This window comes from Neovison vison, chromosome 2 (genome assembly GCF_020171115.1).
Source record: "Neovison vison isolate M4711 chromosome 2, ASM_NN_V1, whole genome shotgun sequence".
In the NCBI taxonomy this organism is placed as follows: Eukaryota; Metazoa; Chordata; class Mammalia; order Carnivora; family Mustelidae; genus Neogale; species Neogale vison.
The window spans coordinates 65,020,596-65,045,264 of NC_058092.1; the positions used below are offsets into that span (position 1 = coordinate 65,020,596).

The following is a 24,669-nucleotide window of genomic DNA, read 5'->3' on the forward strand; positions in this document are numbered from 1 at the left end:
CAAGGAAAGATCTGCAAAGATGAACATGAAAGGGACATTCAGACATGGGTTTTGGAACACAGTTGCAGTGTTGCTTCTCTCCCTGGCAGGTGTCAGTAGGCATCAGGGTCACCTTCTCTCTCACACACCCTCCCACAGTGTCAGGCCTGGCACACAGTTAGAGGTCATATTCTTAGGGTGGCCGGGACCATCTTTCAAACATTGAAAAGACATCTTAATGGGGGAAATGAGTCATCTTGGGAGCTAGGCGGAGGATGGGCATACCTTGATAATGGCGTGTTTAACAGGAAGATTCTTTACATTCATGGCTGCCTTAGTGCACCATCCAGTCCCTGGGTTCCCTGACGGCCCACGGCCCACTGACTGCACACCCTTCCGATCCAATTAATGATGGCGCCCACGCCTCCTACCAAGCACATTTCCAATTTAAGCGGTCTCCAGCTCTCCTCCATCACCACCACCCACTTCTCTCCTCCCCCTTCCCATTCCTGTGGGGGTTAGTTAACTACTTGCCTACTTATCCTTCTATTAACAAGATTTCAGCCTCCCTCCAAGGCCTTACACTGAAATCTGTGAGGATTTGTGACTGACAGGGAAAAAATTAGAAAGCAGCTAGCAAAACTTTCCTGAAGGATAGACATACCCAAGATCTAAAAATTATCTTAAAAGGACGGATTCCACCCTATGAATCCCCTCTTCTTACCTCCAGCTCCCTTTGATGGAAGATCGGTAACCTTAGCCACGAATGACAAATTCTGTAACAATTAGGTTTCTTCCCGGGAGCTCCATGGGGATGCAGGAGTAACTCTGTGGCTGGGGGGGGGGGGGTAGGGAGGTGCGGAGAGGAGGCTTGGGGGGCAGGTTCCTAGAGCCCCCGATTATTCGTTTGGCCACCTGGTCCCAGGTTGCCGCGTCCCCCCGGCGGCGCGCGCAGGTCAGCGCGGCGCCCGGGCGGTGGTGTGACTCGGAGGGGTGTGACTGCGAGCACCCCGCGCGCGCCCGTCCCCACCCCCGCACCCTGTGCCCGCCCGCGCAGCGTGACTGGCCGCCGCCGCAGACCCGGCTCCAGGAGGCGCAGAGCGCGGCGCGCTGAGTGGGAGAGGCGAGCGGACTGCTGCCTAGCGGACGCCGCGCTACCCTCCCTCCTCCGCTCCCTCCGCCCTTCTCTGGCGGCCGCGCTGCCTGGGAGCCCGGGAAGCCGCCGCTGCTCCGAGCCCGCAGCTCCGGCGCGGGGACCAGCGGCGAGGCGGGGGCGGCGGGAGCGCGGAGACCACAGGCCCCGGGGACAGGCGGAGGGGGGCACTGGCCTGGGCTGGCAGAGCTGAGCGTGGGAGTGTTTGCGCGTGAGATCTAGGGCTGCTCCCGTGCTCCGTGCGGACCCGCCAGCCCCAGCCCAGGTCGCTGCAGCGCAGGAACCTCCCGGCCAAGGCACGCGCGGCACAGCCATGAACACCAACGATGCCAAGGAGTATCTGGCCCGGAGGGAAATCCCTCAGCTTTTCGAGGTAGGGGGCTAGGGCTGGTGGACGGCCGGGGGGATCCGGGGAAAGCATCTCCGGGTCTGGGGAGGCGGAGGCGGCGCCCCGTCTGCACCTTGCAGACACGGGGCACGGAAGTGAAGGGGCTTGCAGAAGCTCGCTTTCCCGCTTGCTCCGGGTAGTCGCCTTTCCAGCGGGTGGCCGGGGTCCTTGTCCGATGGCTGGGCTCTGGAGCCCGCACCTCGCAGATCAAGTTTCAGTCTTCCAGCAGGGCTCTGGAAGCAGGTTGCCCGCAGCGTACCCCTCGGATGTGCAGGGTGGGCTGCCGGCGGCGCTCGGCCCCGCTTTCTAGGGGCGAGGGCCAGGCCAGGTGGGTACGCTGGCGCTCAGGAGAGAGCAGGGACTCGAAACCGAGGGGTAGAGAGCCCTAGCCCCTCCGTGCGCGGAGGGTCAGGACCCTGCAGTGAAGGGGAAGTGTGGACGGAAGTAGCGTTCTGCGGGGATAGCTTGGAGGAGAGGGATGAAGATGCAAAAAACAAATCCAAACCCGTCGAGTGCAGCACTATCTCCCGGGTGGCAGGCACCCAGCGCTGCTATGCGCTTTCGGTGAATGAACTCCTGAGCACGTTTTCCGTTGCCTTGGAAGGGATCGTTCTCCTTCCTCGCCTCACGGACTGTAGCTTTCGCCTGCCTTCTCCATCCCTCCTAGAGAAAGCAAGTCAGAGAGAGAGCCGCGAGGCTGGCGTGACTCCTGTTGCTGTCTTCGGACCACATCACAGCCTCATCTCTACCAGATGTCCCAGGGGATAAGGAACACTTGGGAATGTGGGAGAGGAGGCTTGAGGGATGAACTAAAGAAACCTTGTTAGTTCTAAACCGCAGCCTACGTCTCAGATCCTTTTGCTTCCTTGCCTTCTCTCTATATTTGAATTTTGGAATATTCCTGAGTTCTTTGTGTTTTCGGTTAAAAACAAAAACAAACAAAAAATGGAAGCGAGCCAAGCTTCATAGATGGAGCCCTGACAGATGAATTCCATTCACTGCAACCCCCCACCCCCATTTCTAAAAGATGATAGATAGACTGTAGACTGAGCCAGTAAACCAAGGGTCATGAGTTGTTGGAGGTTTGGTCGGCTAAAAGGAATTTTAAAACACCATTTGGGAAAAGAATCTGTTGCCTGTTTTTCCAAGTTGCCTTTAATATGGGCCACCATAATTGCAGATCTTCATTTTTTTCTCACCTCTGTAAGCCACTGGTTTCAGGTTGGTCTGAAGCCAAGATTTCCAGGTAAACCACACACTGAGCACAAGCCTGGTTTGTGAAACCCAAATCTAGCAAGTGTGTTACTCATGTTTGAAAAGAATGGAGAGGTGTTGCATAAGGACAGGTCTCAGGGGTGGGTAGGATTCTTCAAGAGTTTTCCTTTTTCTTTTTAATTTTCAAAAAATAAATATGGAGCAGAAGAGTTAAAAACACTAGGAAGGTTTTGTCATAAATATTAATTCTGAGATAAATTTCATGTCTTTACTTCTAAAAGAATAATTAGAAACATCCGCAGGAATGCCACCTGATTGCAAATTGCTGTCTATTTTCTTTGTAAATGTAGGTACTGTTTTTCCTTCTTGGTAACCACAGAGATTTTTGATAGTTTGTTCATTAAAATCTACACTGTGTATGCAGATAGGTGATACCTGGCATTTTTGTTCAGGTATTATGTTTTGTTTTTCTGCATATGAATGGGACATTTAAAAATAGTGTACACCCAGAAAGGGAAGTCTACTCCCTTAGGTGAAATGCAGTAATACAATGTATTTAAATGCAATCCTAGACAACTGGAAGATGGAAAAGACTTCTGGTGACCTCCAAAGACTGCATCCCACCAGTAAGAATCTATGCTTTATCCAGCACAAGACAGAAGTAAAACCTACCAGTTCTCCATGTAATAAACATAGACAGCAAAACCAAATGCTTTGTTTCCAAACTGGATTTTCTCCAGTAATAATGGTATGTGAAGTTTCTAACTATCCAGTGTATCAATTAGGTATCTATCAAACCAGAAACATTGCCTCAGCTGTAGACTTTAGACACCATTATAGACAAAGCAATTGATTATTAAATCTATATACTGTCAGACAACTAGATGTATTTAATTGACCTTTTCAGATTTTCTCCTGACTTGAAACATAACATGCACTGAATAGGATATCTATGGTAGGTTCAAGTTTGAAATGTGCTTCCATTTTTAGAGTAAATGTTTAAAATAAAAAACACTTTCCCCTGATACTGTCATGATTTCTTAACTTTAGGTAATCTTAGGGTGTATGTATTGATCTTATATTACTGTACCTTAGAACAGAGATTTAGCAATTAATTTGAATTCTAGTAAAAGTCAAATTAGATTATTCAGGTTCTTAAAGGATTAACTCGAATAATAATGTCTCTTGGTTTTCTTGGATCCCTGATGGTGGCTGATTATTAGAGGGAAGGGTTAAAATTACCCATGAAGGATTGGAACTGTTTCCCTCTAAAATCAGTACCCTTTGGGGAATCAGATTTCTTTAGGGAGGCTGGAGATGTATATTTTCCAGTTAAAAAAAATTTTTTCATTAAGTATGTTCACTCATTTTTGGCAAGAATAGGGATTTTTAAAAAAGAGAGAGACCATGAGTGCTTCATATTGTTGAATTATGTATGGGGCACAGATAATCTGGCATTTTCTTTTTACCCCATATCATATTTTTGCAAGACATAGAGAGAGGAATATGTAGGTTTTGGAATCAGAAACACTGAATTGGAATCCTTGGCTTACAAGTTTCCAGCTGGATAACCTTGATCAACTCATTAGCATCTCTGAGCCATGGTTTCCTAATCTATAAAATGGGGATAATAATATCACATAGGGCTAAGAGTGCATTGGGTGAGCTAAGGCATACAAAGAAACAGAGGAAACACAGCCACAGTTAACTATATTAACATAGAAATGTGAGGAGTTAAACACAATGTGTGTGTCCGTCTCTGTGTCAGCATGTGTCTGTGTATATATAACACAGGTCTTGACACACAAATGGAATGTGGATGCTCAGATTAGGTTTTTTCCTCTCCCTCTGCAATTGAACTCCTCCCAGCACTCTGACAATTTGGTATTTGAGAGAACAAATGTACCTGGAAAGAACTACATACCACCTTTGAGCAAACTGCATAAGAATAATTTGAAAATAAAATACTTTATTTAGCAAAGATGTCAGTCTTTCAAAGGATGTGTGTGTGTTGTACATTAATAATGTATATTGGTGATAATATTCCTCTATGCTTTTTCCATGAAATACTGTAAGGGAAAATATTTTGCACATCAGTCCAGTTTCCAGGAGTCATTATTTCCAAATTTGTGGCATTTTTAGAAACCACTACATGTGACATATTGGACACCAGGTTTTCCTCTGTAACCTCAATGGATATTGTGGTGGTCTATTATATATCAAATAGCATTTTTTTAAGTGTCAGACTATGTTTTGAATAAATTTTTGTTCCCAATTAGAAAACAAACCAACGTGCCCCTACCATGTTCCAGGGACAATGTCAGGGGCTAGAGACTGAAAAATAAAAAAGACCTACTCCATGTTTTTGAAGAGTTTATGGTTTAGAAAATGAAACCAAGGGGAGCCTGGGTGGCTCAGTGGGTTAAGCCGCTGCCTTCAGCTCAGGTCATGATCTCAGGGTCCTGGGATCGAGTCCCGCATCGGGCTCTCTGCTCAGCAGAGGGCCTGCTTCCCTTCCTCTCTCTCTGCCTGCTTCTCTGCCTACTTGTGATCTCTCTCTGTCAAATAAATAAATAAAATCTTTAAAAAAAAAAGAAAAGAAAAGAAAATGAAACCAACACACAAATTGATGGTTTCAGTATAAATGACAGGTAAAACTTTTTTTTTCTGGGTAATATGGAATGCCAGGAAGACGTCCACAAGCCAACCTGGGCGCTCAGAGGAGGCTTCCTGATCATAATAATATTAAAACCACCAACATCTATTGATTATTTACTATGCTCCAGGCCCTCGATATGCCCTTTACAAATATTATATTTTTAATCCTTAAAAATTCTTGGAGGTAGGTAGAACTCCATTTCACAAATGAAGAAACTGAGGCTTGGAAGATTTAAGAATGGGTAGGAATAAGACAAGTAATCACTGGAGCATTTTTACACACTGTACTTTATCTCACTGTGATAGGGTGCCTCCATTTTAAACAATGTTGTTGTCTGAATTGTGTAAAAGGCAGAGAATGCTGAGCTGAACACTAATGGTCAAGAATTAAGGGGTTATCTTGGGGCACCTGGGTGGCTCAGTGGGTTCAGCCTCTGCCTTTGGCTCAGGTCATGGTCCTAGAGTCCTAGGATCAAACCCTGCATTGGGCTCTCTGCTCAGTGGGGAGCCTGCTTCCCCCTCTCCCTCTGCCTGCTTCTCTACCTACTTGTGATCTCTCTCTCTCTCTCTCTCTCTCTATCAAATAAATAAACAAGTAAATAATATCTTAACAAAAAAAGAATTTAGGGGTTATCTTAATTACTCAGCAGATCATGATTCCACCTCTAATTGTGTGTTAAAAAAAATAAATGCAAAGAACAAAAGCAACCCAGAGTTCAAAGATGAGTCATAGACCTATTTTAGCAAAGGTGGTTTCAACACCTATTTCATATGGGCATATTTTGTTGTGTTCCAGAGCCTTCTGAATGGACTGATGTGTTCTAAGCCAGAAGACCCCATAGAGTACTTGGAAAGTTGCTTACAGAAAGTCAAGGAGTTAGGCGGCTGTGACAAAGTGAAGTGGGATACGTTTGTCAGCCAGGAGAAGAAGACCTTACCTCCTCTCAATGGAGGACAATCACGGAGATCATTTCTAAGAAATGGTAATGTATATGTAGAATAATGCTTTATTATTATTATTATTATTATTACCGCAGTTCTTTTTATAAAACACACCATATAGACTGTAGAGGGTTATTCATTTTAATAGGTTTCTAAAAGCCTAGAGAGATATTTGGCTCTGGAACATGATTAATCTCTCTGCTCCAAATTCTGATCACCCTTGTGATGAGACAAAAGCCCATGCCACTGTCCAACATTACCCGAAAGGCTTAATGAAGTTTTGTATTTCTGACTTCATTATTTTGCAAAATGAATAACATTAGCAAACTATGAATTTTTCTTAAAATTGCAGAGTTTCCCAAATAAATGGATAGACAAAATAGTTATTATGTAACAATTCAACATTTCTTAAATAGCTGGGAAGAGCTTGGCATAATATGTTTCCAAACTCAGAGTTTGTTTTAATGCATCTGCCTAAGTGCATATTAAGTTTATACTAATTAATCCAACAAGTATTTATTAAGCAGCTACTGAATGCATCATAATAGATTAGGCATTTGGATGCTATAAAAGAAGTAGAAGACATGAACTTGTCTAGCAATTTTAATAGCTTGGAACTAAGAACTGGAGTTCACCAGAGGAAATTCGGGGTATATTCTGAGAACTTTCTGAAGTACATGCTTATCAAAATTAATGGTTCAACATCAGCCAACTATCTTTTAGGCTCTGGTTGAAATTGAGAAGTATAATTGTCTGTGTAGAACAGAATCAGAGGAAACCAGGTTTATTCTTTCCCAGTGGCCAAAATCATTATATTTTCAAAATTTACACCACTTTCAAAAATTATACCATGAAATGTTTGCAGTATTTGTAATACAAGTATTACAAGCATTTGTAACAAATACAAGAGGGAAATAAACTCCAGTTTATTTATTTAGTCATGACCTGCTTAGATTTTATTTGAATCAGTGTGTGTGGCCGGGGGGGGGGGAAGTTATAGTGTGTTAATATTTAAGTGTGTGTGGGTGGGGGGTAGTTATAGTGTGTTTATTTTTAAGAAGCACAAACAGAAAGGGTAGGCAGAAACAACATTTTCTCAGAAGCATCTCCAGAGAGCAGGATACTTCCCTATCCCTGTCGTAATCATCACTAGTTGGTAGAGGCCCGAAGGTGCAAGTGACCATTGTCTCTTGGGCATATCACTCAGTAAATTTCTGCTTTGGTGAACAAATGATGTTTTCATGGCCTTGAAAGTTTCACATACCTTCCCAAAACAGCTAACTTACTTCCCTGGGTATTGTTATACTGTTAGAATCTGGCCCTTGTTTAATTCAGTGAGATAAGTATGGGGAACCATTTCTAAACCTTAAAGTACTAACAAACCTCAGGTATTACTGGATTTAGTCTAAAATATTTTTACATTTTTAAAATTTAAATTTAAGAGGTATGTCATCCCTTAGTCCAAAAGCTGCTCTTAGACTGGGTATCAAAAGTGACTGTTTTGCAACAAAATAAAATCCGAATGCTTCTATTTCATACCGTTACTTGGCTTGATTATACATAGAAGCCAGGTAGGCCAAGTGTGTAATAGAAAACAGTGGAGGCTGTGGTCAAGTAAGTGAGAATAGTCGTTGTCTAAAGACAGTCATGTACAAATTTTGGAAAAATGTTGACTGAACAAAACACATCTATGGGGCTGTATTAGGCCCACAAATCACCAGTTTGGAACTCCTGTGTGAGCAGGATAAGCTAAAACAGGAATGGAAAATATAGGTTTAACTTTCATTAGAATTACAATTGTGTATTAATTTTAAAATCGCCATATCTAGTAATACCATACCAGAATTCTTTCTCTGAGATCTTTTAATCATCAAATAGAACCTTTCAATGTATTATGATGACAAGAATGCCTTATTACATCCCTGTATCTAAGACACATGCTGAAAGACAGAAAATGGTTTCTAAATGGAATTTTCTGTAATAATTACATTTTATTTTATGAAATGCTTTGCATACTTGTGCTTTGTAAGTTTTAGCTATAATTTATGGAATATATTATTAAGTTAAAGGAAACTGATAACTTCCTCATAACTTAAAGCATCATTATTTCTAGAAATAAAGTGATTCATGCATATTTTGCTGAAATATTGATATAGCTATGTTAATATATTTTTATCATAAAAAATTATTCTATGAATTAAAACATTTTAATCATTTAGGCAAATTGCTTTCATACATAAAGGTATGATAAAAAGCAAAGATAAATTATTGACTGAAGGGATTTTATCAATGTAAGATAAGCATCCATTTTTTCCCCCACCATATGTACACAATTGAACAAATAATTAGTTGTGAATAAGAGTTCTAATTCTGTAGCTCCAAATGACCAAAGAGCTTCTGTTGTGGAATGTCTCATTATCGTCTTATACTGAACATGTTTAGAAGCAAGCATAGCATATTTGCTTCAAAACCAGCACTTCCTTCTTTTCTTATTTCAATGAAGTGAGTCAGCTGCGCATTAAAATAACCATTTATTAGCACTACTATTGTCAGACATTCTTTTAGGACTGAGGATGTAGCCCCTGAGAAAGAACAAACATGGTACCTGCCCTCACGGAGTGACCTAGAGGGTATTATGTTAAGTGAAATAAGTCAGTTAGAGAAAGACAAATACTACAGGATTTCCTCACATGTGGAATTTTTGTTTTTTTTTTTTTTTCACTCACGTGTGGAATTTAAAACAAAACAAACAAACAAAACCAGAATCTTAAATACAGAGAATAAACCGTTGGTTGCCAGAAGGGAGGTAGTTGGAGATACAGGTGAAATAAGGGGATTAAGAGGACACTTCTCTTGATGAGCACTGAGAAATGTATAGAATTGTTGAGTCATTGCATTGTAAACCTAAACTAATAAAACACTATGTTAATTATGCTTCAATTTTAAAAATAAAAAATAAAATAATAAAGTAAATTAAAAAGAAATGTTTTATAAATACTATAGGAGTATAGATCGTGAACACTCTATACAGGTATGATGTATGTGTATTATATACTTATATGGTATACATACACTATGTATATATATCATATGTATATAAATAATATACATACATGCATATATACATATATAAGTAATATGTATGTATATGAGTCATATACATATGTATATGGTATGTACATAAAAATTATATAGACTATAATGTTGAGGTTTTTTAAGAATTTTTAGAAGAGATGTTGATCAGGAATAATTGTTGAAATAAGAATAATGAAGTCGGTGATCATTTTGACTACAGAATAAAAAACATTGATGGTAAAAAAAAACATACTTAAAATTAGAAGCAGAGTGGTGATTTAGGAAATACCATATGCGATAAGATCAACCACATTAACAGGGGAATGGATCCAACCCAGGTTTGGGTTCAGGGTTATGCTTGGAGACAGAAAGCTGAGTGGGTATTAGCTGGAGAAGGATGGGGGAGTTTGAGTAGGTACCAGGGGATAGAGAACAGGAGTTCCTGACCTAGAGGAAGAGGCTATGATACAGACAGGAGTGAGAGAAGCCCACTATTTCTGGAGCAAAAGAGAGAAGGCAGAAAGATGCTATATGAAATGCAATGTGTTCCTTATTTATTTAGATTTGAAACCTGGTAATTGTCTTTGTAATATCACTCCTTTCATGTCATGGATCCCAATCTTAACCATGTTCTTCATATCTAACCACTCATGTCCATTTCCCATGCTACCCTTCTAAGTGAAGCCCTCATTTCTCACCTGTGCATTACTGTACCTGACTCCTAGCTGCTACTCTTTGTGCTCTGCATCTCCCTACTCAATCCCTTCTAACCACTACCAGATTAATCTTCCTAAAGAACATTTCATATTAAATTATGTCACTGCTTTACCCCTCCACCCCCAAAAAAACTCTCCGCTGGCTTTCTACCAGATTAAAGCAAAGGCTCTTCACCCTGTGGCCACACTCAGCCTACCCATCTTCTGGGTATTAGGACTTCTCTGTGCCCCCCCAGAATCCTGACACACAGGGTGAGGAAGGAAGGAACCATGAACTATAGGAATTCCAGCTGAGACTTGAACAACGTGGGAGTTAACAGCTGCATAAGGTTGTGAAAGTTGTGAGATTGTATACTACACAACTCTAGGGAGCACCGTTTGCAGAGACCAGGATATATACAGACTACCAAACAAGACTACTCAGAAAGTTTCCTCTAAACAGGAGTTGGCAAACTATAACCCATGAGCTAAGTCTGTCTCAGTCTGTCTGTCAGTCTGTCTCAGACTGACCTGAGTCTGTTTTTCTTTTCTTTTTTTTTTTTAATTTTTTTTTCAGCGCAACAGTATTCATTGTTTTTGCACCACACCCAATGCTCCATGCAATCTGTGCCCTCTCTAATACCCACCACCTGGTTCCCCCAACCTCCCACCCCCCGTTTTTATAAATAAGGTTTTATCATAACACAAGTTCATCCATTTGTTTATATGTTGTCTATGACTTCTTTCCTGCTACCATGGCCAAGTGAAGTATGAGACTGTTCGATGTTCAAAATATTGCATATCTGGCCCTTTAAGAAAAAGTTTGCAGATCGCTTACAGGATGGGGTCTTCTTCCAGTTGAAAAAAATCAAACTCATTTAGTTTGGAAATTTTTCTCTACTCATGGGCTAAGTACAAAAAATGTTTTATTATGCATATTTTTTTCCCGTTTCAAAGTTCTCTTACTCTTTTGCAGTAATGCCTGAAAATTCAAACTTTCCATATCGGCGGTACGATCGGCTCCCTCCAATCCATCAATTCTCCATAGAAAGTGATACGGACCTCTCTGAGACTGCAGAGTTAATTGAGGAGTATGAGGTTTTTGATCCTACTAGACCTCGACCCAAAATCATTCTTGTCATAGGTATGAGGACAGAAAGCAAAATTCTTATACTACTGCTGTCTTTGCTTATATATTTACATTTCAAAAAATTATGTTAATTATGTGTATTTGCAAATACTAAGTTGGGTAATGACAAATGATAGAAACAAGAGCTCAAGAGCTCAAGAGAGAGTAGATAGAAATATTTTTAGCATAATTTTCAATAAAACAGAATTATTATAATTATAATTATATGATCTTTTATAGAATCTCATTACAATGTCCTAAAAATTCTCTATAATAAATTGGAAGTATTAATTTCCTCAAGTATTTATTCCTCAAGTATTTATTATCCTATGGTTTTATCTGTTTAACTTTTAACATAGATAACTGAATGCGCTTAAAAGTTTTCTAAACATGGTATGTTTTTATCTTTTTAACTCAACAAATTGAGTTTTTCTTCGCTATTAACTTTAGAGGATAATAATAATAATTATAATAATATGTTAGTAAAGACTCATATAAGTGAATCTTCCATATAGCAAACTGGCACCTAAAGAAAAATCTAAATTTTGATGTTTCAGACAAGAAATCTAGTAGAATAGTGTTTTACACAACATATAACATCTGAGTATTAATCAAAATAATAATAACAGTTACTTTTTAACATTGCTTACAATGAATGAGTATGAAAATACTAGTCTGATGTCATTTCACAAGGAACGGATGTGGAAAATGTTGAAAGTCTTTTGCAAAACGCATTTCTGACCATTCTCACAAATTCTATCTTCCTCAAAATCTGTAAAAATCATGAGGAGACCTGTGAACCTGGAATATGTCATCATTGTCTCCTGTTCCAGTTTGACTCATCTTTCAGAGAAATGACCAAAAACGAAAATCAAGGGTGAATGTTCAAAGCTCTTCTTGTCAGTAATGTTAACAGGGGCAAAATGAATACGGCCCCCATGCAAGGAAGTATTGTTTCCAGAAGATATAATGATGATAGCAACTAGGACAAAAGCATGCAAATAAACACACCATGCTATAACAAGAATTTAAGTTCACCATACTAGAAGGAGTGATATTGGTTCATCTCTCAGTGTAATGAAAATGAAATTGCAAATATATTTAACCCTGAATTGTTTAAAACAGTGTAGGAAGAAAGTGTAGAAACTGGCTTTCTAAAAGTCATTATTCTTATGATGTATGGAAGGCACAACTATGCCATAAATCTCTCATTTTTTGAAAATGAAATGTTGTCTGTGTGTGCTTAAAAGTTGGACCTAGAAGATGAGGAAATGCTTGATTAAAACAGAGCTACAAAAACAAACAAACAAATAAATAAAACAGCTATAGGTGAAGAATAATTGGAAATTATTTTGCCATTTTACGATGAAATACTTTCAATCTTATTTTTCTTGTTGCTGTTACTAAAATATTGGTAGTTATTAATAGGACAAACAAATGGAGGCTTGACTGCCCATGAAAAAAGTATAAAACCAAAATGTTCTCATGTAAAACAAGACATATATGAATTTTTTCCTCCCCCTGCTCATGAAAATTTTGTATGAAAATGACTAAAATATTTCAACAAACTAAGATCTCTGGAGAAGATGTAAATGCTTCAAATCTCCTCTGCTTCAAAGAACTCCACAGTTCTTTTTTACTCAGTAAAATCAGCTGGCTTCCCAAGAGTGTGATTCTGGTTTTAGACTTACACACTACAAAGTTTTATGTATCCCAGGAATGATGCAGAACCAATGAGTGTAAATAACTGTTAGATTTTAGAGGACTGAGTTATGAGAAGAAAGGAAAAACCGAACCTTAGGTTATCTGAGAAAATTGGGGCAATTTTATGAATTGTGAGGAACTATAATTGTACTCGAACCTTATAAATTTGTATTGTACCAGCCTAAAAAAGGAGTGGCGCAGGTACAGATACCCACGTGGTTTTACATTCAAATAAACAAATGTCCTTTCTGGTGTTGCAGAATTTTTTTTAACGTTGGACTTCTTGACACAGACATGAATCTCTCTTACGTTAATTATAAAATTTAAGAGATAGATGGGTCCCAATATTTATAAGTATTAGCGATTAATAGAATAAAATTAAGCTCGCTCTGGTTTCAGAGAGAATGTGAAATTAATTTGTTAGTTAAGCCCATCTAATAAATTAATGCTATTCTCTTCAATTGTGCAAATCATATGTTTGTGTTGTCTATTTGCTTCTGTTAGTTGACAAAATTTTTTTTTTCTTGAAGGTGCCATAACTTTCTTAGCATGCTTGATTTTTTTGAATTCAGTGGGATTTATAATCTCTTAGTTTGATGGTTTATGAGATAAAGTATGGAAATATAGTTTATGAAAGATAACTTTCATTCTTCAAGGATCAAATCAGCTTAAATTTTTTTTAAGGTTTTATTTATTTATTTGACAGACAGAGATCACAGGTAGGCAGAGCAGCAGGCAGAGAAAGAGGGGGAAACAGGCTCCCTGCTCAGCAGAGAGCCCGATGTGGGGCTCGATCCCAAGACCCTGAGATCATGACTTGAGCCAAAGACAGGGGCTTAACCCACTGAGCCACCCAGGTGCCCCTCAAATCAGCTTAAATTTGATGGAGTTATTCATATAATTTTTTATTTCAAGCCAATCCATGAACCACATCATAGGTTAATAGGCCTGAAACAGCTGTTTAGAACCCACACTTTTTATCTGCAAAGGAATTAATTTAATTTAGTAGTAGTTCATAATGTTAAATCTAATGCGGTAGGATTTAGAGTTTCTTGGAAAGAGAATGGTTAAAAATGCAAACAAATTCCTATCCTGAGTTTACTAAAGCAGTAAAAAAAGGTGAAAACCACATGTCATCAGGTGTATTATTTGGTGTTGGGGTTGAGAAATGATTCGCATTGATCTTAGAATTCTGCGCCTTAAAATTTTTATTTTTGTTTTTTAATTTTTAAGGATTTATTTATTGAGAGAGAGATAGAGAGACAGAAAGAGCAAGGACAGGGAAAGGGAGACTAGCAGACTCCTCTATGAGCAAGGAGCCTGAGGCGGGGCTCCATCCCAGGACCCTGAGATTATGACCTGAGCCGAAATCAAGAGTCAGATACTTAACCAACTGAGACAGTGCACTTTAAGTGCACCTGTGCACTTAAAAATTTTAAAGAGGAGATAAGCCCTGGCCAACTAAGTCTACTTATCCCCAACTCTCCTTACAAAAAACCAAAGAAACACCTTTCTTTTTTACTTATTCCATTTGCAAAAAATAATTATGAAATAATTATATATAATATGACTTCTACTTCCCGTGGCAAAGCTTGATATATTGAATTAGTAGGGAGACCATCAACTTACTTTTCTATTGAATTTTTATTTTCAGCATTGCTTAATAAATTGTAATTATTTTCAGCAAAAAATTCCAAAACATTTCATTCCTTGTTAGAGATTGACCTTTAGAAATATTTTTCTGCAGTCAATAATTTATGCTTAAATACTTGAAAATATTTCGGTTTGATAGTTACGAAGAAATAACAAGTCAGGGTGCCTGGGTGACTCAGGTGGTTAAGCCTTTGACTTCAGCTTGGATCATGATCTCAGTGCCCTAGGATCTAGCCTGGAGTCATTAGGCTCTGTGCTCCAAGGGTAGTGTACTTTTCCCTTTTCTCCTTCTGTCCCTCCTCCTCCCCCAGCTCATGTTCTCTCTCTCTCCCATATGAATAGAGTGTTTAAAGAAAAAAAAAAGTGACAAATCAAAATCAGACTGGGCTGATGGCTATATGCTTTATTTAGATTGCTCAGACTTCAGATTCTAATTAGTCTAGGTTGTTTAGAAATATAAATTAAAATAATCCAATATGATTGGAAATAAAATCTGAGGCATATATTTTATAACTATTTCAGGACTTAAGCTTCTAAAGTATAAATGGTAATTACCAACGATTAGTATTGAGTAAGATTGTAAAATGTGGATTACTTCATACTAATGTATCACAAAATCGAAATTCTCATGAGCTCTAGGAAATTCTACTGCTTTAAGAACCTATTCCATTCACTCTGTATTCATTACATAAACCTTCTTTGGAATTTAAAGGAGATGAGGCAAGGAGACCCATGCATAGAGTTAAAAAAAAAAAAAAGATTTAGATAACTTGTCTCAATATTGATGTCCCTTTGGGTTTAAAAACAACTGTTACATTTCACCAAATTGCACATTAGCTCTTTGTTGGCATGGAACACATTTCTGTTATTTTGATCATTATCTCTTGTGTCCCATAGATTTTTCTTTGATTACAGAGGGGAAAAAAAAAAAAAGGTTTGGCGAAAAACATGAAACTGTTTCTTACAACTGCATTGTTCAGTTTTCTAAAGTAGTTATTTACTAAACTAGGTAAAGGAAAAAATGTCTCTTTCATCTAAGAAAGTTGATCATAGTTCTGTCCTTTCCTTGGTGAAGCCTACACTTGCTTTGCCTTCAGAGTTAGCACCGCGGATGGTGGAAGAGTGGAGTTGCCCACCCTGCTACCCCTGATCTAGACTCTGCATCTCAAGACAGAGGTATTAGCTGTATAAAAAGGAGTTTTTTCTTGTATCCGAAGATCACAATTCTGCCTGTTTTAAATGATAGGTGGTCCGGGAAGTGGAAAGGGTACTCAAAGTTTGAAAATCGCAGAACGTTACGGATTCCAATACATTTCGGTGGGAGAATTATTAAGAAAGAAGATCCACAGTACAAGCAGCAATAGGAAATGGAGTCTTATTGCCAAAATAATTACAACTGGAGAATTGGCCCCACAGGTACTGCTGTGTAATTTGCTTCTATTCTGCAAAGATTTTTAAACCAGTAGTGGTGAGTATAAGCTTCACTGTGTCTTTTTTAATCTTTCTTTTTAATTTATAAAAGGAAACAACAATTACAGAGATAAAACAGAAATTGATGCAAATACCTGATGAAGAGGGAATTGTTATCGATGGCTTTCCAAGAGATGTTGCCCAGGCTCTGTCTTTTGAGGACCAAGTAAGAATGTCTCTATTTTAAATGATGTATTTTTGCTTAAAACTTTGAGATTTATATATAAAAAAAGATTTCTTGGGAGACTTGCTGTTATTCTGAAAGAATTCTGGTCTGAAAACAGGAAAGTACATCAGTATGGGTTGACAGAAGGTCATTTCCTTGGAATATGGCTTAAAAATTGGAGACCGTCTCTGCCAAAAAAGAAAAAAGAAAAACTAATAATAGAATTTGTGATTTTTATTTAAAAAGTGCAAACCTCTATGGATTTTATTTCAGAATACTTTACCTAAGATTATGTCTTTAATCTTTAATTACTTAAACCAAGCCTGTTCCATACCGCCCTGCAGTATAAAACATCACGCTGTACTTCTATGGTTACCAAATCAGGAAACCCTCTTAAGTGAGGTGTAAAATACTAAACCACCTACCTATAACAAGGCAGGGTTCATGTTGCCAAAACTTACTCAAATTTCAGTAGACTATGCATGCTCAACACCTAATATGTATATTCTTAAGGGAAATAAATCAATTAAAATATTTTGTATATCTACTTAATCTTTGAAAAGCAAGGTGGTGACTGATTTTTCATGTAAAATTTTAATTACAAAAATAACATTGTGGTCATAAAAATTTTAAGTCTGGTGTAAAAAGTGAAGGTTTACTAATACTCTTATTCCATTCCACTGCCCTCCTCTCCTAAGAAAAACAAACACTGTTAAGCTGGGTATAGATCCTTCTAGGCCATTTTCTGTGCATTCAACACACACACAGCCATGCGTGTGCATATGTGCGTGCTCATAGACAAATGCATTTTTGATTTTCATAGCTATTTCCAGATGATCCTCCAAAAAAGACTTTTCCAAGTTATAGTCCCATCAATATTGAATGAAGTGTATTTCTCCAGAACCTTTCCAACTGTATAGAATTCATATTTAAGATGTTGCCAGCCTGATAAGTAAGAAAGAGTATTTCATCTTTTAAATGTACATTTCTTGAATTACTACTAAGGATGTTCTCAGATACTTTATTGATAATTTGTATTTCTTATGAGTATTGCCTGCTTTGCTTTGCCTATTTTTCTATGGACTTATTCATCTTTTTTTATTTGTGAAGTCAGCTTCACAAAGCCTCTCTGAATATTCAGGTGAACTGTTTGGGGACATTGGTTGTGCTGGAATGTCTTTCTCCCTCCTCAGGTTTCCCTCTCCCACAGTAGTCTAGAACCTCCTGTGCTTTCCTAGTTTGAGGACTTGGATTTAATTGTTCTGCCTTGACGAGAGAAAAATCCATTTTTGTTGCTGTTGCGTTACCTGATGTTGCTGTTGAAAATGGGTGCTATGGCAGCCGTTTCACGTGATTCTTGGCTATTGGTGGAGCCCCGAGAGCCGAGGCAGGCATTCCCACTCAAACCCAGTCTGCCCTTTGAATGATAGGCATTTGGCGGGCACAAGCAGCATGAGCTTCTTGGGTTTTTTTCTCTATTCTCTTTCAAACTTTCTGTGAGTCTCTCTCTTCTCCCCTGAATAATAACTCAGGTAGATCTCATAGCTTTCCTGGTCATTTAAAAATATTAAACAGACAGGGGTAGCTGGGTGGTTCAGTCGGTTAAGGTCCAACTCTTGATTTCAGCTCAGGTCATGATCTCAGGGTCGTGGGTTTGAGCCCTGTGTCAGTCACCATGCTCAGTGGGGCGTCCGTTTGAGATTCTTTCCCACTCCCTCTCCTTCTGCCTCTCTGCCCCCTCCCCTCCGAAAAAAAAAAAAAGTGAATCTTTCAAATATTAACAGATAGTCTTACTTTCCGGTATTAAAAAACCTAGTCCATAATTACATCTCAGTAAAGCTGGGGAAATTTTTTTTCACTTAAAAAAAAATGTCCAGGGCGCCTTGGTGGCTCAGTTGGTTAAGCCACTGCCTTTGGCTCAGGTCATGATCCCAGAGTCCCAGGATCGAGCCCCGCATTGGGCTCACAGCTCCACAGGGAGACTGCTTCTCCCTCTGACCTTCTCCTCTCTCATGCTCTCTCTCACTCTTTCTCTGTAGTGGATAAATAACATTTAAAAAATTTTTTTTAAAGTCCAATATAAAATAAAAACTTAAGTTTTCCACTCAGTTTAACATATGTCTTCTTGGACCTGGTTCAGCCTCAGAAAGCCAAAGTGATGTCTCTGTCTCCTGAAATTCTTCCTCATGTGGATTACAGTGAGGCAGGTAGTGGGGAAAAGGGCAGGAAACACGTAGCTCTCTGGCAAGTCTCTGGACACCTGACTGATCTCCACCTTCTATTCCAAAGCCTAGACTCGGGTGATGGGCCAGGGGTCATGGTACTTGTTGGGGACATCTGTCAGCAAGTTCTGTAAGATGGTCTGGTATCTCCGTAATACATCCAGCTCCGAGACTGGACTTTACCAGCCTTTCGTCCGAGGCTGAAAAAGTTCAGTCTCATATCTTTCTCCAGCTGGCCTTGGAACACCCTATATAGAGGTTCTTGGCCATTGTAAGTAGAACAGTTGTGCTGAGTTGTGCCACCACTTCTGACCTGCCAGAGTTCAGAGGTTGCAGAGGCAAAGCTGAAGTGTTTATGCAAAGCAAAATGTTGGGGTCAGCCCTGATTACTCTGTACCCTATGTAGGCTCAAGCCCTTGTGCTGTCTGTTTTTCTGGTACCATGTCTGACCCCAAATGTGTGAGGGTTTTCCCTCCCAGTTCTCCAATCTTCAGCACAAACAAGACATCTGATCATTGCATTCAACTTTGATACTAACTATCTGAGTTAGTCTGGACCTTTCCAGTGAAGGGCTCAATCCCACAAGACTGTCCCCTCTTCAGAGGTCACTGACAAGTTCCGGAGCCACTTGTATTTCTGTCCCATCACCTATAGTTTCTGGGGTTCCCACAATGCTCTCATCAGTTTCGATAATTTGCTAGAATGACTCACAGAACTCAAGAAAATGCTTTATTTACATTGAGGGGATTATGACGGGGTACAACTCAGAAGCAGCCAAATAGAAGTGATGTGTAGGTCATGGTGTGGGGTTGGGCATGCAGAACTTCCATGTTCTCTCTGGGTGCAGCACCCTCCCAGTACCTCAACACGTCTATCAACCCAGCAGCTTCATTGCTGAATTTTTCTAACCCAAGCTCTCTCTTCTTCCTGGAGACCAGGGAGTGTGGCTGGAAGTTCCCACCTTCTCACTGTTGGGTCACCAATCTTGGGTCTCCCAAAAATGGGTCCATGGTCAAAGGAGCGAGACTGATACAAAGCGAAGGTCAAGCAAAGCTTTATTTCGCGCCAAGCATCAAGAATCAAACCAACCATCAAACAGACCGGTCAGGGCCGCCCCTTACAGAGAGGGCGACCCCTCCCTGCCTCACAGACTAACTTTTATAGAGCAAAGGCCATGTGGTTGAGCCTGGCCACGCACAGGTGGCCAATGAGATTTCAATACACAGAGAAAGCTGCACAGTCATGCTAGGTCACACACGGGTGGCCAATTGAACTATAATTCACCCCATAGTAGACATTTGCACTAGCCTATCACCTTGGTGAGAATTGGCACCCAAAAGGCAGGGACCACACTCCTTGGTAGCTAGGAGACAGTATGCACCCCCACTGATTGAATGCTTCCACCTGGCCTGACCCACCCTTGTATTTGGACTTTGTTACCTGGGATTGGTTTCCCAGACTTGCTTTTAAAAAAGTTCCCCTGGGGGAGGCGGGGCCGGGGATTTAAGTTTTATTGCATAAACAACAAAATAGCTGTTCAACCAAGGTAGGGCCGCTCTGGCTGAATAGGCCCTTACACTCGTCTCATGTTTGGTCTCTCTGCCAGCAAACTCCCATCCGGATACTATTTTGGACCCTGCCAGAGTCACTTCAACAACCTTGACTAAGTGTGGTCAGAAGGTGTTCATTAGGGACAAGAGAAGACAGTCTTGTTACTCAGGAAGTTCTGAAGATTTTAGAAGCTCCATGCCAGGAATCAGGGACAACAGCTAAATATGTATTTTCATGAGACCACAACTCCTCAGGGTTTTTCTAGCTTTTTGTATGTGTCTCTGGACCCGTATATACACACATGCAGAAATCTCCCCCGAGACTTCTTCACAGGTCCAGGGCCTGAGAGGAGGTGGATTTCTGATATTGACCACATACTGGTGATAGTCTTACTTCACACTTAGGTGTCTTATAGGACAAGGAAGTGTATTTTTTCTGTTAGGGAATATAGTATCAATGTGAAGTCCGGACTGACCAGACAGCTTTTCTCCTTGAGGTCATTTGGCAAGCATGGTTCCTTCCACATTGTTGTTCTGCCATTTCCTGGGATGCTCTCATCACCTGTAGGGTCAAAGCAGGGCTGTCACCACATATGGTTTCCAGCAGGCATGTAAGGGGAATGCTTTTGCATTCTGACTTCTGTGATACCACACTTCATGTAGCCCCTGGAAAACTCCATTGTGCATTTGTGAGAGAATGAAGGTGAAAAAGGCATGGAATTTGTTAGTATAAAAATAGCTTTGACTTGCAACCTCCCAGAAAGGGTCTCAGTAATCTCCAAGGGTCTTAAGAGTTCACTCGGAGAACCCTGGGACATGTTTGACATTTATTAGCACAGTGAAAGCGACGTCAGTAATGCCGTGCCCCGTGGCCAGCTTCCAGCTGGTTGCAAGGGGACAAAGTCCAGAAGGCACACGCTCACCTTCTTAAGCCCCAGACCCCAGGGGGTGCACATTAGTCTTCACAGGCCATTGACTGAGGTCACAGGACTACATCTTAACTTCAAGAACCATTGGACAATGGAGTCATGTGTTCAGGCATGGACCTAGCTACAGAACTGTTATTATGGAAGAAGGGAAAACAGGTTTTGAGAGACAACCAGTAGTTTCCACCACAAGCAGCATGCATTCTTTCCCACCCTTACTTCTCAGCCTAACAACTTAGCTCTCCCTGCCCTTGGCCTGCCATTGTAGGTGAAGGGGAGATGGAGAGGCTACTTACCACCAGACTTCAGCTCTGGTCTCCTCTTTGCATTTGGTCATAGGTCCTTACTATCTAAAAAATTTCTTCTCACCTTCCACCTGACGGTTGAAAAGAAACAACAGATTAGTGAGGGGAGAGGAATCAAGATAAGTGAAAATAGGAAGTCTACGATCTTTTTACCACCAACCAAACGTACAGTATAGCCAAGAATTTGCTAGATAGTGCAGAGTCCAAGGTGAAAACCTAAGCAAAGTGTTCTTTTGAAGATTGTATAATTTCATAGTTCATAGGAGGACAGGATGAACCTCTGTAGTAGATTTCTTTACTGAGGATTTATTACAAACAGTAAAGCTGAAACCAGTAAGAATTCAAAGGTGCTATTATTGAAAATGAAGGAAAGCCTATGCTAAATCTATTTTGTTTTTAAATCTGAAAGTAGTTAACAATATATTCAGCTATCTAGCTCCAGCTAATTTTCCAATTTTATGTTTCTACCTCTGCATTCTGCATGCTGGGCTACTCCCTATTTCTCACAATGACCTGCTCCTGCTATTTCCTCAGTGCTATTTATATCATCCCTTAAGCTGTTTTTTTCACTGTGCGTTCTGTTTTTGAGCTCTATTTGTGTTGATACAAATAGACTTAACCCATTCTTTTAACTCATTCTTTTAGCTGCTTCATAATCTTACTTTCTGTAAATGTATCATATTCACAGGCGATCAAGTTGCCTTAAAATTTCTGTGGTTGCCAACAATGCTATGATCAACATCCTTGAACACATTTCCCTTTGCATATGTCAAGAATTTCTAGATATTTCTAGAAATGGATTTTCTTTTCTTTTTTTTTTTAAGATTTTTATTTATTTATTTGACAGAGAGAGAGAGAGAGAGAGAGAATAAGCAGGAAGAGTGGAAGATTGATGGAAAAATTGGCTCCCCACTGAACAAGGAGCCTTATGCAGGACTGGACGCCAGGACCCTGGGATTTGACCTGAGCTGAAGGCAGATGTTTAACAGACTGAGCCACCCAGGCATCCCTAGAAATGAATTTTCTTTTCTTTTTCTTTTTTTTTAAAATTTATTTGACACGGAGAGAAAGAGAGAGATCACAAGTAGGCAGAGAGGCAGGCAGAGGGGGGGGGGAAGCAGGCTCCCCGCTGAGCAGAGAGCCCAATGCCGGGCTTGATCTCAGGACCCTGAGATCATGACTTGAGCTGAAGGCAGAGGCTTAACCCACTGAGCCACCCAGGTGCCCCTAGAAATGGATTTTCTAATGTAGAAGGAATGCGTGTGTGTGTATGTGTGTATGTGTAATATTAAATCTATATTTTAGATTTTTAAAAATATAATATTAAAAAGTGTTCTTGTAAATTTATGATCCCTTTTTTTCCCATTTGTCCACATCTCACCAATACTTAATTTCAAGTCTTTTTATTTTAGGTTATCTGATGGATTAAAAATGTACATGCTTTGGTATTGCTATTTTATTTTGCATTCTCCTAATCCCTAATGAACTGAAATGTTTTTTAAATATGTTTGTTGGCTAGTTGTATCTCCTTTTTTTAGAATTGCCAAAATATAATCTTGGCACCTTTTTTCTGATGGATTGTTGAGTTTTTATTATTGATTTGGACATTCTAGATATTAATCTTTTGCTGTGTATTTTGATTATATTTTTTCCACTTATATTTTTCCAAATAATGACAGAGAAACATACAGAATCATGTCCTATCTTTTGCCCTACAGAAGTTTTAAATTTTAATATGGTAAATTTATCAGCTTTTTCTTGACTTTTACACTTAGACCTTAAGAAAACGTTCCCTGCAGTGTCATAAAAATATTCCATATTTTTATATTTATTTTTAATTTTGCTTTGAAGGTTTAGGTATTTATTCTATCTGCATTAATTGTTATGCATAGTGTGAGGTAGAGATAGAATTTTATTGTCTCTTTATATTTTTTGACATCAATTATCATGGTTTCGTCTGAAGAACTCTTGTTATATCCTAATGCCTGAAAGACAGTCTCTTCCCCTTCTTTTTCTTTTTTTTTTTTTTTTTTAAAGATTTTATTTTTATTTATTTGACAGAGAGAAATCACAAGTAGGCAGAGAGGCAGGCAGAGAGAGAGAGGAGGAAGCAGGCTCCCTGCTGAGCAGAGAGCCCGATGCGGGACTCGATCCCAGGACTCTGAGATCATGACCTGAGCCGAAGGCAGCGGCCTAACCCACTGAGCCACCCAGGTGCCCCCCCTTCTTTTTCTTTTCAGTTGGCTTGGCCTATAAATGTACTCTTCTTTATGAACTTTAGAATCAGTTTGTCGAAACCTAAAAAAAAAAACCAAACTGTTGAGATTTTATTTTAATTTCAATATAGATCATATTATATATAGGTTAATTTTCAGAGAACTGACTTCTTCCCATCCATGAACACTGCCCTATCATTTCATTTACTCAGGTCTTGGTTTATGTTCTTCAGTAAGTTAAGTTTTATAGTATTCCGTAAAAAAGACTTGTACGCTTTTTGTTGGTTCTGTTCCTGGTTTGCTGCTGTTATAAATAAGCTCCTTCTTCCTAACCAATTCTCAATTGATCTTTGTGGAATTTTTGTGTTGGTGAGTGTCTGTCTGTCTGTCTTTCCCCTAGGTAGGCACTTGTTCTGTCCTCAGGGCAGAGCTATCTCATTCATGCTATAAACTTCCTTCCATTCTTTTTATTTTCCCATCATTCCCACTCTCATGGACCCCCCCCCCCAACCTGCCCTGCTACCTTAACATATTTCTTTACTACACTGGGTTCTTGTAAGTGTATTTTTGTTCTGAAGTGGAAAACAGGTATTAGTGTCATGAATATCCAGAAGAGGAAGGACTCAGGTGACTGCTTCAAAAGTGATCTTGAGTTCAATCTCTCAGACCCTCGCTGATATCAGTGGAGTAGATTATAATGTCAATGGAATACAGTGGGTTCTGATTCTCATTTACTGTGTGCTTTTGACTGATTTACCAATTCTCTTGAGGCCTCAATATTTTTCTTTGGAGAATGAAGACGATAAGAACACATAGGGTTATTGTAAAGATTAAATACAATCGCGTACCTATAGTTCTTAGCACAATGTGTGGCTAATAGTGACCACTTAACAAAAGGATGTGGTTATTATGATTAGACATATTGAGGATAAGTTCTCCATAGATTTGTACAGTGGAAGAGCCCTCACGGACTCTCCCTTCTTTTTTGTCAGAGCTTTGAAGGAGAAAGGACCGTCAGGTTCCTTCTAGGGGAACTTTCACATTGATTGATGCAGCCCTCAGAGGCCCCCCGTAGGTGTTAAAGCAGCCGGTAACCACTCTGCTTTTATTTTATGTTCTGAGGTTCCTCACAAAACTCTGTTGAAAGAAATTTTTCTTGTGCTAAAAATGGCTAGAACCACTTCAGTAATCTGTCAGCTAGAGTCCAAGGACATTCTACACTG

The 24,669-nt window shown here is 39.7% G+C and overlaps 1 protein-coding gene across 2 annotated transcripts in view; it reads left to right on the forward strand.

Moving 5' to 3' along the window:
* Positions 1 to 1,298: 1,298 nt before the first annotated feature.
* The window catches only part of AK5 (adenylate kinase 5), a 239,569-nt gene continuing 216,198 nt past the window's right edge, over positions 1,299 to 24,669 (forward strand). The window contains exons 1-5 of one of the 2 annotated variants that reach the window (XM_044238491.1): positions 1,299 to 1,505; positions 6,190 to 6,376; positions 11,082 to 11,249; positions 15,838 to 16,007; positions 16,114 to 16,227. In XM_044238491.1, coding sequence (XP_044094426.1) covers positions 1,446 to 1,505; positions 6,190 to 6,376; positions 11,082 to 11,249; positions 15,838 to 16,007; positions 16,114 to 16,227 — 699 coding nt within the window. In that variant the 5' untranslated portion in view covers positions 1,299 to 1,445. The remainder of the gene's footprint in view (positions 1,506 to 6,189; positions 6,377 to 11,081; positions 11,250 to 15,837; positions 16,008 to 16,113; positions 16,228 to 24,669) is intronic. The other variant, XM_044238492.1, reaches the window with a different exon arrangement.